The sequence below is a fragment of the Cydia pomonella genome, chromosome 7 (genome assembly GCF_033807575.1).
Source record: "Cydia pomonella isolate Wapato2018A chromosome 7, ilCydPomo1, whole genome shotgun sequence".
Lineage (NCBI taxonomy): Eukaryota > Metazoa > Arthropoda > Insecta > Lepidoptera > Tortricidae > Cydia > Cydia pomonella.
The window spans coordinates 5,666,806-5,689,389 of record NC_084709.1 but is presented as its reverse complement, the minus strand read 5'-3'; the positions used below and the strand labels follow the sequence as shown (position 1 = coordinate 5,689,389).

At 37.1% G+C, this 22,584-nt stretch overlaps 1 protein-coding gene across 1 annotated transcript in view; it reads right to left on the bottom strand.

Annotated features, from left to right (window-relative positions):
* LOC133519649 (uncharacterized) overlaps positions 1-22,584 on the bottom strand; it is a gene marked incomplete at its 5' end in the record, with an annotated part of 231,207 nt that overhangs the window by 70,105 nt on the left and 138,518 nt on the right. The window contains one exon of the mRNA XM_061853696.1: positions 18,699-18,832. Within this exon, the coding sequence (XP_061709680.1) occupies positions 18,699-18,832 (134 nt within the window). The remainder of the gene's footprint in view (positions 1-18,698; positions 18,833-22,584) is intronic.

The window sequence follows — 22,584 nt, the reverse complement described above, 5'->3', positions numbered from 1 at the left end:
GCAAAGCCAACATGCCAATCGTTAACGCTCAGTAGCGTAGCGTACTCATCTCTCTCTATCACTCTTCCCTATTAGTGCGACATTAACGATGGGCATCTTGACTACGTGGGCAGGAATGTTTAGTATCTTTGACGATCTCTTTAGCCTAGTCGGCCTACGAAGTCAATATTATAGATCTGTATTTAAATTTTTATTCATTTATTTAATCTTTATTGCACAAAAGAAAACACATTGCACAAAAGGCAAACGTAATGCCGTAAGGCATTCTCTAGCAGTCAACCTTTAGGCAAAGCAGATAAGTTAACAATTTTAATCAACTTTAATTTCAAGAAACAGATGGTTCAGTAATAAGGATGTGGCTAATTGGATATTTCTTTTATTTAACTGGTATTGAATGGTTTTGCTGAATGTGTATCGCGCTTGTAAATTCGTACGTAGCAGGATCAGGGAGGCAACACGTTGAACGTGGTTCGCGGTAGGTCCTCAGGGCTATAACCGCGATAATCGAAGTTCCTCAATGGGGTTGGCAACTGTCAAAGGTTTGCATAGATGGCGCCATCATAGCTTGCCCCTGTCTCTAGTTTTGTTCTATGAGATTTGGCTTAAAGTACTGGAATCCAGGTCACAAAATTACAAAAAAAAAACAAGAAATTGACACAATTCTAGGGATTGACAGGGCAAGCTATGATGGCGCCATCTGTTTAATACTTCGACCGGCCAACCCCATTGCGGGCATTTCTCTGTCACTTTAATTACGTCTTAGTGTGAGTACAAGAGAAAGCTCCCCGCAATTTGGGAATTTCAGATTTCGCGGTAGGTCCCCAGGACCGGAGTCATTGGAAGAATGCCCTTCACCCCAACAGAGGGAACAGGATGAAAAGAAAAATAAATAATGAAATATGCGGCCGTGTTCGAACAATGTAATGAAAAAATCTGTACCACTTTCCTCGGAGGAATCACTGAATTCTGAGCCACAGGCTCTGACCTAGTTCAGGCGACAGAGGCTCAATCCTAATGAAACATTTACATACCTGTCTTTTGTAATTAAGTGTAAGTCTGAGACATCATGTATTAGGTTTCAAGTAAATAAAGTAAGTGAATAAAGATTCAATGCTTATAAGATGTCACAGCGATAAATTACCGATCTGCCAGTGTCAAAAGTGACGTTTCTTTAACCAAAAACATCCTTTATGATACTGACAGATCGCTATCATATCGCTGTGTCATTTTATAAGCATTGTTCGAATACGGCCGATGGTTACAACCCTGAAACTCATACACATCCCTATTTTGCTGACAGGCGCTGTCACAACTCGCAACGTGACTCCGCGCGTGTGTCATCTACATTTTCTATAATGGTAATACCTATTTCAGGTAATTTTTTTCCCAAATTAGGTAAGAAGAAGCAAAGATAAGCATACAATATAATCGGACTTTGTCATTTGCCTTAGTTTTTAATAGGTGTCAATGAACTGTGATCGGGGGTTATCACGTTTTTAGGGTTCCGTAGTCAGCTAGAAACCCTTATAGTTTCGCCATGTCCATCTGTCCGCCCGTCCGCGGCTTTACTCCGTGATCGTCCGTGCTAAAATGCTGCAATTTGGTATGAATACATAAATCATGCATGGCAATAGAACGGTAAAATAAAAACTACAAAAAAACTTTTTAGGGTACCTCAAATACAAAGTGATTTAAAATAAAATCGCTTTTACCCAACGGTGTTGGGTATCATTGGATAGGTCGTTCGAAACGAATATTGTTTTAAAAGATGCAAAGACTGCAAAGTACCTGCAAATGAAGTAAGATTGAATTCGTTTAAAGTGACTTATCGTGAGAAAACGTATAACTTACTACACTAATGAGCTGTAGACCTCATGAAAGCTTTAAAAATGTAAAAACTAAAAATATAATGTTCTTGAATTCCATAGACCCTACTGTAGCTTAAGCCATTTATGCCAATTTCATCCATATTGAACTTTTATTAAAAAACAAAACACACGAAATATTATATCTAAGTATTGAACCGTCTCAATTTCACGAGAATCGGTTGAGAAATGCGAACTGCAACGCGGACATACGAAAGCATTTTAGCCCAAGCTGAAACATTACCACCACTAAAATTCCCCAATACAACAAACTATAAAAGATACCACGGGAATTGTACAGTGAGGTGCGAAATTGCATGGAGAAATTATGAATGAATTCATTGATAATAGTCGCCATGCACTTTGACGGCTGATGGTACCACGAGCGACTCAACTGTACCTACTGCGCGCATGTTAACAAATTCAAATATTGTAATGCCACTAACAAATCACATTTCACATTTTTTATCCAAAGCTGCGGACGAGGTATTATTATCGGGAAGGGATAATTTTCGATGGTCAAGGTTGTTAACCTTAAAGTGCAGATGTCACTATAGTGACATTGTCACAGTTACAATGGTTAAATTCGCGGTGAATGACGGATGATCATTGGTCGGCTAGCGCAATTGGTAGAGTCTTCGACCGGCAATCCAAAGATGTGGGTTCGACGTTAACCAGAGTTGATCATCGTTGATTTCTTTCATTGTAATTGACATTTTTATATACACTTTATAGATTGTAATCGGTTAATATAAAAAGGAAAATAAATATACTAACATTTATGATATGTGTCAGATAAGTAGTCATAAGGTCTGTTTTTCGAAGTCAAAAATGTACCCAGAACTTCGTTTATATCTGGACGCACGTACGTGCCTCCGCCAAGACGAGACAATGGGCAAAAGGCAGTGCCTATCTTTTTTCGGCACGTTTGATCGTATTTTCGAACCCTAGTAGTATATTCCTTCGCTGCCCCAATAGATATGTTACCATAGAAAACAAATTGAGAGATCACTAGAACGTTCGCAACTTTTTATTAGAAATAGGTTCACTGGTTCATGGCGCGATAAAAAAGAAAATGAAGTAGGTAACATGATAAATCGGCGACATCCATCTCGCCGATAAACCGATCTCTAGTGATGTGGAACGAGTGGATATCGATAGACGATGACGTACTGTTCTGATTAAGTAGATGTAGTTTTGGTACGATGGATAATAGTAGATTACACCTACTGACATGACACATATATATTTTTTAATTCCGCTACCTAAAGGTTGATTGGAAGAGAAGACCGCCTGTTGTTTGCCTCTTCTTTATGTGTTGTATTATTTGTACTGTTTCTGTATTGAGGTGTGCAATAAAGAGTATTTTTATTGTATTGTATTACTTTAGTTTTCGTTTCATTAGTAGTCATTTTGTGTGAAATGAAAATTTTGGAAACATTCTTCTCCAAAAATTTTTTTTGGTGTTCGCTATAGCGTCAAGTTAATCGCTTCAATGCATTTTTTAAATTCAATTATTCAATGAAATTAAGAGTTCATGAACAGCTTACGCCAATTTGTCGGCCTCATAGCCTAGTCGGTAAAAAACCTGCTTACGAAGCAGGAGGTCTCGTGTTTGAATCCTGGAAGGGCATTAGTGTCAAATGTAGTTAAAGGTCCCACTTTGTCGCTTACCATAAGGACGAGATTTGCTGGTATCTTTATATGAATATCCTATCAAAACGTCCATATGGCGAGCGACAAAGTGGGACCTTTTGCTTGGAAACGATACATTTATTTGTGTGCTAATCACAAATATTTGTTCTTCAGTTTATATACGTATAAAAACATCCATAACTGAGGATCATATATGTGAGTACTAAACGATGATATATAATATATATACATAATATTATATCGTCGTCTGTTGTTATACCCATAATAATACACAAGCCTTATTGAGCTTATTGTGGGACTAGTTCCATCTATATAAAATTATCATATAATATGAAAAAAAAAATTAAAACTATTCCCTTAAATTCAATTATTCTTGAAATCACTGCCATTATCCACAGCGTTATTTGACAATTTGTTGACCCTATTCTAATTACAAGATAGCTAAGAATGTAGCTAGTACAGCCAAGCTATACGTATATAAAAGTTCCCATTCCGCAAATTTTATTTGTCCAACAAGAACACATTTCTTAAACCAACAAAACTAAGCGGATAAGGAGCAAAAAAGCCTTCCCAACTGGACTCGACAATTGTTATTTTAGCGACAAGTGCTTGTGACAACGGCACGCGCGAAGTGACGTGTGATTGGTGACGTGTGACGTGCGGTGACGTGCGGTGACGTGCGCGTCGACGTGTTGATTTAGATCTAGGAATTATTGCAGTAATGGGAATTGTTATCACATTAGGTAAGTTGTGTTAAATGCAAATACTCTTCTCATTTCTCATGGTTTGAAAGTGGGTCGCTGTTGTTATAAAAAGTGTGCAGGAAAAGATACGTTTCTGCTCTAGAGCACTGTACTTTCTAAGTACGTTTTTTTTCTTTTTTTACGATAATGAATTAAAATGTTGGTTTTAAATGAATTTGTTGTACAATTGCCATTCTGATAATTAACTCTCCATTCCACAAATAACGATATTTTACTTAAAATATTAATTGAAAGTACGCTCAAAAAATACTACTGAAGCTTATACTTAGCCGTGTTATTTTCAATGTACATGTATTTTACTTTCCCCGAATTCAACATGAAAAGTAGACTATTTAACTCGTGTGAAAAGCACCATTTCATGCCTTGGTTAACAATAATCTACTATTGTTGCACGTCGTATTAAAAAAGTATAACTATTAATTTTAATTCTTGCCAAAATAAATTATAATAATGCCCTGCGTTTTGTCGGGGATAAAATCAATTAACACAGGTTCAATGAGAGATATCTATTCCAAACATTAAACAAAAAAAGAGTATTTACCCACCAGCCCTATACTTATTAGATTTCTATGGACAAGGTTCACAGAAGTGCATTTGATTTATTTGATTGCATACGAATCTCAATTTGCATATCACTCGTATATGTCCGTCGGTGCAAGCGAGATGGGCTTGTGATGTCCAAATTAGAATCAAGCCAAAGATTATGCAAATACGGCTTTAGATATTCATTTCAAGATTTTATTAAACCGACACAGCATGAATGGTTACTATGTGTGTTTTTTTAGAAATATACGTATACAGAGAGATTTTGTAAGGTATATTTGTGTGTGTGTGATTTGTGCCAAATCTTGGGATTAGTTGTCAAAGCGGACCCCAGGCTCCCTTGAGCCGTGGCAATATGCCGGGACAACGCTAGGAAGAAAGATATATGTGACATTATCTATGAAAAGGGACCTTATTGTCGATGGCCCTTACGCCGCAATGCGTAGCGCGGCGTTGTTTATAATTATGGGAGCATCGTTGATAATGGCGTAAGCGCCACCGACAATAAGGTCCCTAATGTCACATACGAGTTATGACCATAGTCGGAGGGGTGAATATGTACGTCATAAGTCATAATTAACGACTTTTACTACGGGTCCAACCCTGAAAATGCAAAAAATTCTGCTGTCTCATACACTTCGGCGAATTATATCGAGGGCTTCATGCTAAAGGGGCGTATAAGCAAGAACCCTACTTTTCAGGAGACACAAAAAACTGAATAACTTTTGTTACAATGTACCGATTGTTCTACAATTTTGCATAGAGTATTTAAATTACTATCTTTTTCATGTGTCATGCCTAGTTTCGTTCTACGTATTCTAAAAAGCAGTAATTATGTAGTTACGCCTCTTTACCACGACAATAATTTCCGACATTTAGGTTGAAATTTTTTGAAAAATACTTGAGATTTATGGTCGTATAATTCATATTTTTTTTCTATTCGATAATTTAATCATGAAAGGTGGAAATACTGTTAATAATTCGAAATACTTTAATTTTACAGTAATTTAGTAATCATTGTGTAGTTTCTTCTATTTTTTCTGATTTTTATACGCCCGTCTGGGCTGACGAATCTATCGTGTAAGTATCCTTTATTTGTGGTCGTATAATAGGGCGCCAAATTATATTTTGAGTAAATATTCATAAGTTCATCTAGATTTTACCATTAAAATGATTCCTGATGGTTTTGATAGTGTCACAACTGTCCACGAGATTAAGCAATGTCGACTCGAGCTGGTTACCGATTGGGTAAGTAACTGTTTTGAATTGCCACTTTGAGCATTTCAGTGTTTCAATAGCCTCCGTGGTCTAGTGGTTAGAGCGGTTGTCTCTCGATTCGGAGGTTCTGGGTTCTAATCCCGGTGGGGACACTGTCAAGCAAAAGTCGCGTTGTAACTTTGTGAGACTATTCCCGGTTTGGCTAGGACATTGCAGGCTGAATCACCTGATTATCCGAAAAGTAAGATGATTCTGTGCTTCGGAAGGCACGATGTAAAGTCGTTGGTGACAATAGAGGGAAAAATCGAAGGGAAAAGAAAAACTACATGGATGGATAACCTTAGGAGTTGGACGGGAATGGACGCTGCCTCGCCGGGCAGAAAGACTGCAAATAGAGAAGAGTTCCGGACTGTGGTAGCCGACATCCGTTGAGGATATGGTACCTGAAGAAGAAGAAGAAGAATCTTACAACCCACACGATAAGAAGAAGTGTTTCAAAAGACAATCACGCCGCTTACTCTGATTTTTGCCTATAATAGCAGTCGTTTAGCCGTTCGGTGGGAGTTAGCGTTAAGACGTGTGGGCTTACTTAAGAAAACTGACTTAACTGAATTCCAATATGATCATTTTTACTATTTGTGATAGTATTAGATAAATGGTAGTCACTCAAAAGTCGAGTAGTACAGAACGATTTTACAGAAAAGAATTGAAATCGGTAGTAAAGGATGCATAGAAATTGCTAAGACAACACAATGACAGCTTTACTAAAAAAGCAGTCAAGAAACAATCAAACGATTAAATTTAGAGTGCATTAACTAGAACAAAAGGTTAAAACGTATCAAAACTTGTATTCATAAAATAAACATTACTCCTTCTTTAATGGTACCACTGGTAACAAAATTATAACTATCTTAAACAATAAAATATTATTCAAAACTTCTAAACAAATAAATACGACATCATTTATCGTCATTTCATAAAAAGAAACAATATTAAATCTTCTGTACTAATAAACCTAAAAGTAGTTTAGCAAACAACTTAACTCATTTACGTCTCCATCAAATTATAACAGAGGAATGTTACACTTAAGAATTACTACCACCCCGACGGAGGACGAGTGGCTACAGACATATGAGGTAATCAGCCCGCAGCGCACGCAGTGGACCTTAAACAGCTTTGACTCCTTCAAATCTCCAGGAATGGATGGGATCTTCCCTGCGCTTCTTAAATGGGGCGGGAAGCATCTCATTCTGAAGCTGACCATCGTTCTGCGCGCCTGTCTGGCTCACCGGTACGTGCCGAAGCAATGGAGGGAGGTCAAGGTTATCTTCATACCGAAACCAGGTAAAAACGACTACTCGGACCCCAAATCCTTCAGGCCCATCAGCCTAACCTCTTTCATGTTGAAAACATTAGAGAGGTTGTGTGACAGGTACCTTAGAGAGAGGGTGCAAATTCATGTGCCCTTGCATCCAAACCAATATGCCTACAGCCCTGACAAATCTACAGAATCGGCACTTCATGCAGTAGTAAGTAAAATTGAGGTGGCGATCAAAAACAGATCCATGTGCCTAGGAACCTTCATAGATATAAGCTAATGATTTTAACAACGAACTCTCAGTCAATCCTAACAAAACTGAGCTGGTTATGTTCACCAACAAACGCAACTTGGGAAACTTCCGCCTTCCCAAACTGTTCGACACTGAACTCCAACTATCTGCTGAGGTAAAGTATTAAGGGGTAATACTTGACAGCAAATTGAATTGGAGCAATCACCTAAACGGCAAAATTGACAAAGCCACAGTCGTATTCTGGCAATGTCGTAAAATGGTGGGTAGAACCTGGGGGCTAACCCCAAAGATAACTCTATGACTTTACCAGGCAGCCATACGACCAATAATAAGCTAAGGTAGTTTGGTGGCCACGCACCAAACTATCCATAGTTGAAGCTAAACTACAACGACTCCAGAGGTTGGCCTGTATGGCGACCACGGGCTGCATGAGGACAATACAAACCGCGGCCCTGGAAGCCTTACTGGGCCTGCCGCCGCTGCACCTCTTTATACAACAGGAAGCGCTAGGCTACGGCGGTACGTCTCAAAAAATCTAATCTCTGGAGACCACCTAGGGTACCACACACCGAGATCCTCTACGAGGCGATAGGTAAGGAACCGCTAATAGAAGCGGTGACTGACAGGATACCCAGACAATTCGTCTTCGACAAGAAATACAAGATACAGTTACACGAAGAACCTCGTGAAGGGCTCAACCCAAGAGAGCTGAGAATCTTCACGGATGGAACAAAGACAAGGTCAGGCAATGGCGCTGGAGTATTCTCAGAGGACCTAAACATACATATCTCAACACCACTAGGTGCCCACAACACAGTCTTCCAGGCATAATATATGGGCATCATAATGGCAGCACACGCAATCGCCTCAAGGAAAGTATTGGATAACCCCATCCGCATACTCTCTGATAGTCGGTCAGTACTACAAGCTCTGCAAAGTTATACTTTGACCTCAGGGCTAATCTACAAATGCCACAAAGCTCTGTCAGAGGTGAGCACCACCACTAGCGTAACTCTGCAGTGGATCAAGGGACACGGCAACTCGCGAGGGAACGATGCGGCCGATATATTGGCGAGAGGAGGTTCGGAACTGAGGGTGGCAGGACCGGAGCCAATTAAACCTCTGCCTTATGCCTGGCTCCGGAACATGCTGCGACACAACACCAAGGTAAAACACCAACAGTACTGGTCTAACCTAGGCACGTGCAGGCAGGCGAAGGAAGCCCTCCCGACAATCGACCCCGGTTTGTCGAGGAGGCTGAGACAGCTGAAGATGTCACAGCTCCGGCTTTTGACTGGGGCCATAACCGGCCACGCCCCACTAAACAAACACCTACTTACCCTACGTGCTATAGATAGCCCCATCTCATCAGAGCGTACATGGAGGCAGAGGAGACAGCCGCCCACGTCATTCTTAAATGCCCAGGGTAGAGCCATCAGCATCAGAGCGCTCCACTTCATTGTTATTATTCGCACGATATGCACACCATACTGTAATGCACTAGACACTGACTGAGAGACAGGCGGCCCTAGTGCGCTTACCCGCCTGACAGAAAGGGATAGCAATATGCGGCAATCAAGGACGCTGTCTCCGCGCCCCTTTGGCCCGGCATTATTTGAAGGCCAACGTAATTTTTGTACGGTCGTATGTTCATACGCCTCTTTGCCGCGACGCACTTTGAGGATAGTTGTTAAAAGTTTATGGTCGTATGTATGTACGCCTATATAGCGTGACACTATTTCGTGGTTCGCACTGTCACGTGAGAGAAGTATGTACGTACGCCTTTATACTCCGATGAATATTGGGGACTGAATGAAAATATCACTTATACGCCTTCAGTACGCCTTTTGGAACGACATTAAAATGATGACTGTCAGTTATACGCCAAATGATTTTTTAATTATTTAATTAACTAATTGTTATGATAAAATTATGAAAAAAATTGTGCTTACGTATTGTTACAAGACGAATACGATGCCGTTAAAAACGAAAAATGGCATTTTTGCGTATACGCCCCTTTGGCCTGAAGCCCTCGATATATGTCAATGTTTTTTTGTGGGCAGTGCTTGGTTCCATAGTAGAAATTGTTCAGAATGTACGAGTATTGTACAAATATCACATATTGCGGAAGTTCAACAAAGTCCTCAAGCATCAAACAACGTATGTACCCAACACTTAACGGAACACATCTCTTTTTACAAGAGCTTTTAGCTCGACCCAAAATAATTGTCGCGTGAGAGGGTTCGATTTTATTTCAATAACGACTTTTAGCAAAAATGGTATTTTCAAGAATAATGGAGTGTGCTTTGAAAATGTACATAATTATACGGATCCAATAATTATACGACATAAAATATTGCGGGGAAATTTTTATTTCACATATTTTGTTTTGTACTTATATCGTAAAATGTGTGTCCTTTGCTCCAATTATTTCACCTGTCCCAGAAAACGAACGCCTCGTCCCGGACCATTTGGATTCAGACTGTGCCATAGTAAATGCTGCAGATTGCTAAAAGGCAATGTTGTCGACAAATAGTGCAAGAAATTGCAAGAAAGGTAATTTTATTCAGAGATATAGGTACATTTTAAATTTCCTGCAGCAATGCAGTCTGCAGTATTAGTGCTATGCAGTAGTAGTATCTAGTCATAAAAGTTTTATTTCTTTCATCACACCGAAAAAGATTTTATTTCATGCAGGTGTACTGAAGGACAAATGACTATATTGTTCCCACGGGAGTTATGGATTGTGAAAAAAAAACTATTACTCCCTATGGAGTTATAGCTTTTTTATTTTTATTATGTCACTTATTATTCGTACAAATCTAGTAGCTTAAAGGAATTTTACTTTTAAACTACTGACGTTTTTGTTTATGTTTAAAATTATTTCATTTGTTTAATTTAACAGCCGTTTAAAAATGTTTTTACATATGTTTCAATCGTGGCTGAATGCCGAATAGGCAGCGAATAGGTCAATAGGCCTTTGATGCCTAACCGGTCAAGAAATTACAAAATGGCGGACGAATGTTTGATATATTATATCACCGTATTTAAGAATGATTGAAAATTAGGTTTTTTTTCGCAAGTGCAATGAAAAACATTGTGTGTAGCTCCGAGGGTAAGAATATTGCAAAGTCAGGTCTTTAATTCCCTCGTATCCAAAATTTCACTTACCCCCGTCGTTACACAATGTACTATTTATTTTGAAGGTGTCTAGCGTTTGTCTGTGTTATAAACGGAGCTGTAACCCGTTTTAACGTCGCAGACAAAGGACTTTATCGTTATAATTTGACTGCGATCCGTCAAAGGAACGTATCCAATTGAAGCGTACACATTAATTGCCAAACGGAGGCATTTCATTACGTAATCGAACAATGTTACCAGACATAATAAAGACGTTTTTCTAAAAGGGTTATTAACTGAGTCTATGCTTATAATATTGTTTATATACTCAAAAGCAATCAAGAGGGGTCACTTATGGATGTTTTCTACGTATATACGTTTATATATGTAGGTGGCTGATCGTAAAATCAGAAAATCATGAATAGGCATATTGTGAATCGTGAAAATTATTTTCTTGTTCCCTGAGTTGACGAAAAATGTCTATACGAATGGATTCATAATGCATATAAATAAAGGAAAACATTAAAAACCCAGTTCCGGCAACATTCGAACTCGCGAGTCTGGGACACCACCAGCCCGCCGCCCTACCAGCTCAGACTTGCCGTTGACGGCGTAAATTTCCAACATATCATGATAGTATCCACCCCTGCCTGAGGGCCTGCCAGAGACAATGCTTGCGGCGTGTGGCTTATTTCTAAGCATAATAATAATGGTATAATTTGCGCGTTTTTGCTTAATACTAAATTAAAGTTATTCGTATTCACCAGTTTAGTTGTTTAGGCTCAGTGTCATGTAGTTCGATACTCCTTTTCCTAGCCTAGCAATTGATATTAATCGTTAAAGACACTGCGGAACAATAATAATTTATAGGTAAGGTATGCTACTCGTATACGTAATAAAATAAAATATTATTAAAATAAAATAAAAATCATTTATTTTAGACCTTGGTCCATACAGTGTTAGTTTGACTTACTAAAAAAAAAAATATGTATGTATGTATGTAATACTTTATTGTACATAGAAATAAAAACACGAAAAACACAGTTACAGAGTAAATTAAATACAACAAAGGCGAACTTATCCCTGTATGGGATCTTTTCCAGTTAACCTTTGAGGAAATTAATATTATTATTGAAATAAATTAAACTAAAAAGCCTTTTAAGGAATTAATTCACAGCAAGCTGGAAATCGATTTAATACCTTCATTTGGTCCTGAATACGTGTAATTCGAGTTTGGCCTATCCTAGGCGATGTAAATTTTGGGAGCCTTGGGAGATACATTTTTCCTTGGATGTAAAGCACTCGACGTAGAAAGAACTTACAGCACTACCGGCAAGGTTTCGTGGATCAGAGATTTTAACTTGTTCATGCCAAAAAATAAAAATAAAATAAAAATGGCGGCCATTTTTTACACCTTCTACTACAAATTTATATTAAGGTTCTCAGATATGAATTTATATCATGTTTCAAATTATTCTCAACTTTTGGGATTGTGCAAACTCGGATTACACTCATTTAGGACCAAATGAAGATATTAAATCAATTTCCAGCTTGCTGCGAATTAATTTTACGAAAAAATCAAATTTGATTGGTCCACTAACGTAATGTGTTAGTGATATATTACGTGCGGGTAATACTAATATTTAAGCAATGTATAAAATATTTAAGCTTTAGTACCGTAGATATGACGCGCGTATAAGTTTAGAAGCAACACATAAAACTTGAATTCTACGTAAAACGTAGTGTGGCTTATTTCTAAGCATAATAATAATGGTATAATTTGCGCGTTTTTGCTTAATACTAAATTAAAGTTATTCGTGTTCACCAGTTTAGTTGTTTAGGCTCAGTGTCATGTAGTTCGATACTCCTTTTCCTAGCCTAGCAATTGATATTAATCGTTAAAGACACTGCGGAACAATAATAATTTATAGGTAAGGTATGCTACTCGTATACGAGTACGTACTTGTAGGCCAAATTAAATCCATAAATAAATAATAAAATAAAATAAAAATCATTTATTTCAGACCTAGGTCCATACAGTGTTAGTTTGACTTACTAAAAAAAATATTATTATTGAAATAAATTAAACTAAAAAGCGTTTTAAGGAATTAATTCACAGCAAGCTGGAAATCGATTTAATACCTTCATTTGGTCCTGAATACATGTAATTCGAGTTTGGCCAATCCTAGGCGATGTAAATTTTGGGAGCCTTGGGAGATACTTCCTTGGATGTAAAGCACTCGATGTAGAAAGAACCCACCATCACTTATAATACTACTATACCTTACAATATTACTTACAGCAGTACCGGCAAGGTTTCGTGGATCAGAGATTTTAACTTGTTCATGCCAAAAAATAATAAAAAATAAAAAATGGCGGCCATTTTTTACACCTTCTACTACAAATTTATATTAAGGTTCTCAGATATGAATTTATATCATGTTTTAAATTATTCTTAACTTTTGGGATTGTGCAAACTCGGATTACACTCATTTAGGACCAAATGAAGATATTAAATCAATTTCCAGCTTGCTGCGAATTAATTTTACGAAAAAATCGAATTTGATTGGTCCACTAACGTAATGTGTTAGTGATATATTACGTGCGGGTAATACTAATATTTAAGCAATGTATAAAATATTTAAGCTTTAGTACCACACCACACTCGGATCCAACACGCCACACACGCCAGCTAAGCTGCCGGTCACCTTCTCCGCGGCTCCATAACCTGGCCCCGCTCAAACGGTATCACCAGGTTAGGGGCCGTGGGGTTGGATAACGATCGGTAGCGAAGAGCTGGCCTACACCAGCTACCCACACCGTCCCCAAAACGACGGCCATACGACCACCCCACCAGTCGGTGGGGAAGCGACCCGCGACAGCCGCCGCAGCCATGGAGCGGTAGCGGCCCCTCATACCCCCCTGACGGGGGGTATCGACAGATCACTCACTCACTCACTTAAGCTTTAGTACCGTAGATATGACGCGCGTACAAGTTTAGAAGCAACACTTAAACCTTGAATTCTACGTTATATGCTTATCCTTAATGTTCTTTTGCAAGGTCAGCTTTTAAAAGTTCTTAAAAGTTAAGAGATATATTACAGTCAGCTGTTTATAAGAGTTAAAAATAACCGGGCGTTGTAGTAAGTTTTAAAAGTTCTCAACTGAACGCTCGAAATGGGTAAAGTGACCGCGGTTATAGCGTTACCAGGGGATCACTTTGAAAATAACACAATAGAAATTTCGCGCAAAGAATATTCGGTAAAAATGTGTATTTAGTATAGCGTAGCGCTTTCATTCAAGTAAATACATATATACCCAGTATAAACAAAATTGATTTCGTCAAGTGTTGACATTTCAAACGTATAAAAATTGTTTTAAAAGCCCGGTTACGATTTTAGAGCAAAAATGTAAAATTGATAGATTTTGTCGTTGAAATTGTACTTTTTGTATCTTAAATTGATGTAATTTTATTGCGTGCTGCTTCAACTGATGATCCTCAAAACAGATCGAACCATATCGATCAAAATTCACTTAGAACTTACGCGGGTGACCAGTTTTAAAATAATTTTGATTTTCACAACAGTTTTATAATCAAAATTGTTTAAAAATTCAATCAAAAAGTGATTGCTTAAATAAATAAACTAATTAAAACTGTACGGCACGACGCCATTTATTATATTATCAAGTGTTTTTCATTGCGGCCAGAAATATGATGGAAATATTCGCCGTGATCGTGTATGCCTATGGTATAGCTTATCTGATAAAGGGGAGAGAGTTCCCAGAGCTGCTCCGATCTCAGCCAAAGCGGTGAATTTAGTTTTAATGAAAAACAATATTCTACGGTGCATTTGCTATTCGATCGAATACATGTAGTAACCTTTAAAACTTGGTACTCTACTGGGCGAAAACAAGCTTAGTTCTCGATTGAGTTTCAGGATAAATCGCAGTCGTATTTCGCAAATAACAGCTGTAATTTATGTTTAAACGAAAAACACGAGATGGTTTAAAAACATTGACTTATTTATTTAATGGTTGATGAGTATCACATGAAAACAGGACACGACAATGACTACAAAAATAAAAACTTATATTGTAACCAAAACTGTTCCATTAAATACGTGAAAAATCCTATTGTTTTTTTAATTTTGTAAGCTTGCGGAACTTAGAACGTATATATGTTTTTCAACACACGTGCTCAAAACGACGTTTTTATTCCACCGATTTTTGGCTCATAATCCTAGATGTTCTTTTTCATTACATTATCCGACTGAGTTAAGAAGGTAACTGATTGCTAATAATATGCATGGAAACGGAGCTTTCTTTATTTGGTCGAGTAATGCATTTTATTAACCAACTATTAGGATTCAAAGGTTAGTTCAAAGAGCTTTAATGTTTACATTTCTGTACAATAAAGAGTTGTACTAGTACTACTACTCGTACTACTACTAAAAACCTACTGTAAATATAAGAATAATAAAAATATACACATTTCATACTTTACTACTTACCTCTTCATCATTATAACACGTTTGTTTTTTAATATTGAATATTGAAAATCCGTTCTTAATAAGTTGTCTGAATGAAACGGAATAGCTGCCTGTCAAAGAAGAGGCGTTTTTTTACTGCAAAAGCATGTTTTAAGTTTAAAAATAAATAATAAAATTTTATTTATTCGTTAGCATATTATATGCTTTTTACAATAACAGGGTAGATGTCTCTTTTTAAGTATTCAGAGATACTTGTGTTAAGAGACACCGCTCTTCCGCAGTAAAGTATCTTAACTAACAAAGGTATTACAGATTAACTTAAAATACAGAAAATGCTATATAACATGATGAGTTGAGTAGAAAATAGAAAAGAAAATTAATAAACTTACAGGGTAAAGATGCCAGGTTTCCAGTTCACTTAAGAGGGGAGTAGGGGGAGGGGTGTGTGTATGTGTGTGTGTGTGCGTGTGCGTGTGCGTGTATGTGTGCGTGTGTGAGTGTGCATGTGCGTGCGTGTGTGTGTGTGTGTGTGTGTGCATGAGCGTGTGTGTGTGTCTGTGAGTACGCGCGCGTGTACGTGTGTATGGGAGAGTATCTGAAATGTCTATAGGTAAATAATATTATCTATGATAGCAAATAGTGTATATAATAAAAAGCAACAGGATTTATCATATTACACAGAATTTGATTTTATGATGAATGTATGGTATCTTACTTATGTTAAGAGATCTTCAATTTCGAGATAGCTTTTATCTTTAAGCCAATTGATTAGCATTGTCTTACACTCTTTGAGCCTCACAGGGTAGATGTTAATATTTTTATTTACCATATAATATAATCTTGTAGATTGAGCAGTAAACTGTCTTTTTGCATATGCTGTGTTGGCGATAACTACGGGAATTACATGAGGTTTTCTACGTGAAGTGATAGGGTCATTTTTATACATGGTATTTTTATGTTTATTTAGTATAACATTTAACACGTAAAGTTTTCTTACTGTCAGTAAGTCACACATTTTATAAAGGTCAGTTGTACGAAAAGGCCCTCTGGGCCCTTTCGAGTTCAAGGAATTTAGTTTTTGTGGCCCCACCCCAGATCGGTATACAATATGTGACAATTGATTGAGCCAGAGCAACATAAATTTTATTTAAGACAGTTTTTGTGGCAGCGTGTCTTAGGTTTTAGGTTAATTTCCAATGCAACATTCGATATTGTTTCTACACAATTTAAATAGGTTATTTAAATAGGTTACACAAATAATCGTAAATAACGATACTTAGGTAATGATAGTACAATGTTTTATATATACAATTGTTTCTGTCGTATAGAAATGCATAAAAAAATACTTGTTGTTCTTCTTATTTTTTCGCAACTGGATAAAAAAAACGTCGTTCGATACACGTGCGGAAATGTATTACTTTCTATATACTTTCCGCACTAGCATCGAAATGTACTATTTTATTATTATATGTTTGTTGATTTCGTTCCCGGCTTTGCCTTGCGCGCGCATTGGAATCGTGTGTAAAAAATAACGCGCCAGCCATTTTCCGTACTTGACATAAAATTGGAATAGTTTTGCAAGTTTTTAGTTATATTGACGAAAATTTCATTTTCAAGCATTGAAAATGAAGAACACATAAAATTGACGCTGTCAGTAATACTAATAGAGGCAAGAGCCGAGAACGATAGCCTTTTACCATAAAAATCGGGTGAAAAATAATTGGCAGCATATGAAACTTTTATTCAATGGAAAATCAGCAAAAACGCCCAGTCTTTCTTAGAAAACGTGTTAGTAGCTTATTTCAGTGAACTGGCAAATAAGTGCCTACAGGTCCAGCACGCAATTGGTGCAATTAATCGATGTTAAGACTGTAAGCCACTATTTTGAATGTACTTTTACTGTTTTGACAAAAAAAAACTAATTTATGAGTTTTGTTTTTCCTCGCAAGTGTGTTGAAAACGTCGTATGAAACGCGTGTGCATTGATCATTACCCACATCGGTTTTCATATTGTGCGCTCGCTTACAGCTCGCGCGCACAATATCGCATCGTGTGTGATGACCAACTTAGCACACTTGTATCATAATGTATTATTCCAGTTTTCAATAATACAACTATAATGCCATTTTTGCCAGGGAAAGATTCAATGCAGTGAACATTTGTTCAGTTCAGTTCAATCCAATTTGTTCAAACATGAACGAGGGCATTGTGTGGAAATGCTGAAAAACCTGCTCCATTTTATAAAATTCACTTTACTCTGTAAAAGTACTGAATAAAATACCTACTGGTAAATGCAATTGAGAAAATTTAGTAAATAACGATCGTTGTTCCGCTGGATGTTGTATTTTTATATGACGACGTCGATGAACGGTGTTAAGTGAACAACTACTTAATAAGTAAAATTCTTGTAGGTAATCGCACATTGCCAATTTCTAATAAGTAAACTTATCACTTGAAGGTACACGATTAAACCAAGGTGACAGCATGGTATACATTATGAACAAGATTGGACAATTAAAATACCAAAGTAACATTATAAATAATAATAATTATTCAGCCTATATACGTCTCACTGCTAGGCACAGGCCTCCTCTCATGCGCGAGAGGGCTCGTGCTATAGTCCCCACGCTAGCCCAATGCGGATTGGGGACTTCACATACACCTTTGAATTTCTTCGCAGATGTATGCAGGTTTCCTCACGATGTTTGCCTTCACCGAAAAGCTGGCGGCAAATATCAAATGACATTTCGTACATAAGTTCCGAAAAACTCATTGGTACGAGCCAGGATTTGAACCCGCGACCTCCGGATTGAAAGTCGAACGTCATATCCACTCGTCCACCACCGCTTCAAACAAAGTAACATAAATAATAATAAAAAATCCTGCCAAATTAACATTGCTGCATTGCTCTGAATCGAAACAAAGATTCAATCTCGCCTTCTGTACATGAAGTTTTACTCCGAAAGTTGTATTAAACTAAACGACGAGAGAAGTCTTTTGAACGATTCGAAAAGGTTAGGTAAGTTAACTATTTCTATAATAAGTTCGAACTGGCGAGCATATTGTTACTCATAATATAAGTGCTAAAGTAATACGTTACGCATACTTAATATACATATTATTTGTTGGCACACATTAAGTATGTCCAGCTAATTTTACGATTTGGCTCACGTATTTTAAGTCACTCGCGCGATATGTTTCGGTTTCCCTCTCTATCGCACCAATGCGAGCGAGATAAATTTCGATCGAGTTTACGCAGTATCAACTCATGTTACGGTTACATGACTCCATTTTCAAGCACTGACTGTGCATGAACAGTACAGATAGCCGCGCGTCGCGTACTGTCGCTCGACGCGCAGCGTGCGATGAGATGCGCTGTCATTGCTCTTATGCGTGCCTGAGCGCCTAAGTATTGATGGATATGATAATAACGAATCTGATGTGAAACGATATCTGCGGCAATTTACTTACATCTCGTCCATTTAGAAGCCACGTGAGATTTGCCGGAGGGTCGGCAGGCGGGGATGAGCATTGTGCGCGAAGCGAGTCGCCTGATGCATACCATCCCTTTTCCGCCTTTATTGTTGGCTTGTCTGGAGGTAGTTCTGTGGACAAGGGAAATTACCAGTGAATATAACAACAAGTGGTATAGTTTAAGGTCGGCAAATTTTCGTATAAAAAGTTTAGTAACATTGTGGCGCAAATAGTTTATCTTTTCAATACGTAAATTCATCAGTGCCAATGTAAAAGCTATCTGATTTTGTTCTTTATTGCATTCTATTATATAGTATGTATTTTTGATACCACCACATAACCAAAGGATAGTTAGTTTAAGTCTTAATAAACACACTCTCACTTTAACTAAAAATAGACGATTTTTATTTTTCTATATAAAATAATTCAGCAAGCAATGTACTAGTACTTTGTTTTAACTCAAAACGTTGCATTTAATGATGAGACGTCAGAAGTGTCAACTATGATGTACGAAATATATTGCAGCTCGAATAAAAATCAAAAATTAATTATGCTTTGGCAGTTGAGACTAAATAAAAAACTTTTAAGAATCGTTTTATCGCACTAAAACCTATACTCGTACTAGTTTACGTTTTTGGTTAATATCAAAAATACTCACTGTAGAATCATTTATTTTACGTGACATTTATGAAGTCTGGAGCAACACGAGATCTTGTAGCACTTAGTTGGGGCGTTAAAGAAAAGATAAATATTATGATTCTCTCAGCTCTCTCTAACTATCCGTAGTTAGTTTACATACTGTATGCATATAAAGTGGAATAGTTCAATGCATGCAGCATCCCAAGGCCGTTCTTAGAATAATCTCGAGGATTACACCGTGGCAGTAACTTCAGCACCTATGAGATTACTCTACTTGCTTCGTGAAGGTTTTGGGCCAATGTTGGCAACAGTTCGAAAGCTTTAGGCCAACGTAGGCAGTGTTTGCCTCAATCTAAGATTTACTTCAAGTTAAAATAATTGCTGACAAAATATCTTTGTCGTTACCAATAAAACAATTATTAGATATTATCAAAAAAAAAATCGAGGAGCGTAGCGTAGTAGGTACGTACAACCTGTATAAAAGTTTTGTGAAAATCCCAAATAATTAGAAAAGTACTTGAAAAATTTACAAGTATTACTTAAAGAAAGTTTAATTTTTTGTTATGGAAAAATTAAATTTCATAACCAAGGATGTGATGTTGTCCCGAAACGTTTTAATGTGAAAACATTTCCAGAATGTTGTTAGCTTTTCATCGTCACATTAGTAAGAGGTAAATTTACAGAAATGCGAGTGAAATGACACGCCCGAGGTCACAATATACTGGTTCCAAGAAACACTCAACCAACCAGAATGAGCGAGGAGCTTAGCGGCACCCATCACCATTACGTGCTCCGACGAAAGGCCGACGAATTTGCGTTAATGAGTTTACAATCCATGTACTGCGCGCCACTTTGTCGCGGGGCTGATATACCTATGTCACTAGATAAGTTTTTTTTTAATGACAATGTATAACAAATATGAAACAAAGAGGGGGAAATGACATATACTTTTTAAAACTAATATATTTCTATAGACAATAGTTGGCGGGAAACCATTTTCATTCTTTGTAAATCTACTTATTAAAATAGATTTAACTTTGCATGAAATGAAAATATTATATAAAATAATCGTATGTCGTCTCTAGCCCACGCCGACATTCAAAGTTTAAATCTATTTTTAATAAGTAAATTTAAAAAGAAAGTAAATGTTTTCCAGACAAAAATATTTGAAAAAAGTATATGTCATAAGCCACCTATCTGTTTCATATTTGTCTATTGCAAAACTTATCTAGTCTAGTGACCTATGTATTTCAGTTAACAGGCTGACGCAAAATTATAGTTTTTATATTGAATTATAACACGTGTCCACAAAGACAAGTACCATAAAAATCACATAGAAGCAAGCTAGGGCAAACTCCAACTAAAACATTAAGGGCTTAAATTTGATGGCTCGGTAGAAAAAAAATCACGAAAACTTGTCTCTGTCTGTCATTACGACGGGCGCTCTCCTGCCTATGAAGCCGATGATTTTGGGTTCAAATCCCAGTAAGGGCATTTATTTTTGTGAGAAGCAAGGATATTTTGTTCCTGAGTCTTGGATGTTTTCTATGAATTAAAATATTTATATATTATATATATCGTTGTCTGAGGTCCCACAACACAAGTAGTCTTGAGTCAATTTGTGTAATAATGTCCTATAATATTTATAAAAAAGCGGCCAAGTGCGAGTCGGACTCGCCCATGAAGGGTTCCGTACCATTTATGACGAATTAAAAAAAACCGGGCAAGCGCGAGTCGAACTCGCGCGCGAAGTGTTCCGTACCATTGTTTATAAAAACGGCAAAAAATTATGTTTGTTGTATGGGAGCCCCCCTTAAATATTTATTTTATTCTGTTTTTAGTATTTGTTGTTACAGCGGCAACAGAAATACATGATCTGTGAAAATTTCAACTGTCTAGCTATCACGGTTCATGAGACACAGCCTGGTGATAGACGGACGGACAGCGAAGTCTCAGTTATAGTAATAGGGTTTTTGACCCTTTGGGTATGGAACCCTAAAAACTACTTAGTCGATCTCGTTCAAACCAATTTTCGGTAGAAGTTTGCATGGTAATGTATATCATATATTTTTTTTAGTGTTATCATTCTGTTATTTTAGAAGTTACGGGGGGGGGGGGACACAATTTACCACTTTAGAAGTGTCTCTCGCGCAAACTATTCAGTTTAGAAAAAAAATGATATTAGAAAACTCAATATCATTTTTAAAGACTTATCCATAGACACCCCACTGTGAAGACCCCACCAGTTTGACGAAAAAAAAATTTTAAGTTTCAGTTCTAAGTATGGGGGAACCCCCAAAACTTAAAATAATAATAATAATAATATATATATATATATATATTTATTATATATATATATATATATATATAATATGTATTTTAATATATGTATGTATATGTATTTATATATCTTTTTTATTTATATTTGTATATGATAATTATATTGCTTAGTTTTGTGTTTATTCTGTGCTAGACTTCTTTTATTGCATCTGGAACACCTACTGTCATAACATTTTTTTTTTTTTTTTTTTTTTAATTCCGCTACCTAAAGGTTGTCTGGAAGAGATCGCTTTTTAGCGATAAGACCGCCTGTTGTTTACCTCTTCTTTATGTGTTGTATTATTTGTACTGTTTCTGTATTGAGGTGTGCAATAAAGTATATTTGTATTGTATTGTATTGTATTGTATAATAATAATTTAGCCTATATACGTCCCACTGCTGGGCACAGGCCTCCTCTCATGTGCGAGAGGGCTCGGGCTATAGTCCCCACGCTAGCCCAATGCGGATTGGGGACTTCACATACACCTTTGAATTTCTTCGCAGATGTATGCAGGTTTCCTCACGATGTTTTCCTTCACCGAAAAGCTAGTGGTAAATATCAAATTATATTTCGTACATAAGTTCCGAAAAACTCATTGGTACGAGCCAGGATTTGAACCCGCGACCTCCGGATTGAAAGTCGGACGTCATATCCACTCGGCCACCACCGCTTCCAAAACCCAAAACTTATTGTTTTTTTTTTCTATTTTGCGGTTCACAGAATACATCTACTTACCAAGTTTCAACAGTATATTCTTATAGTTTCGGAAAAAAGTGGCTGTGACATACGAACGGACAGACAGACAGACAGAAATGACGAATCCATAAGGGTTCCGTTTTTTGCCATTTGGCTACGGAACCCTAAAAATAGTCGAGTGCTATTGCATCTCTTTCTAGCTGTAGATTATAATTTGCATGAGAACA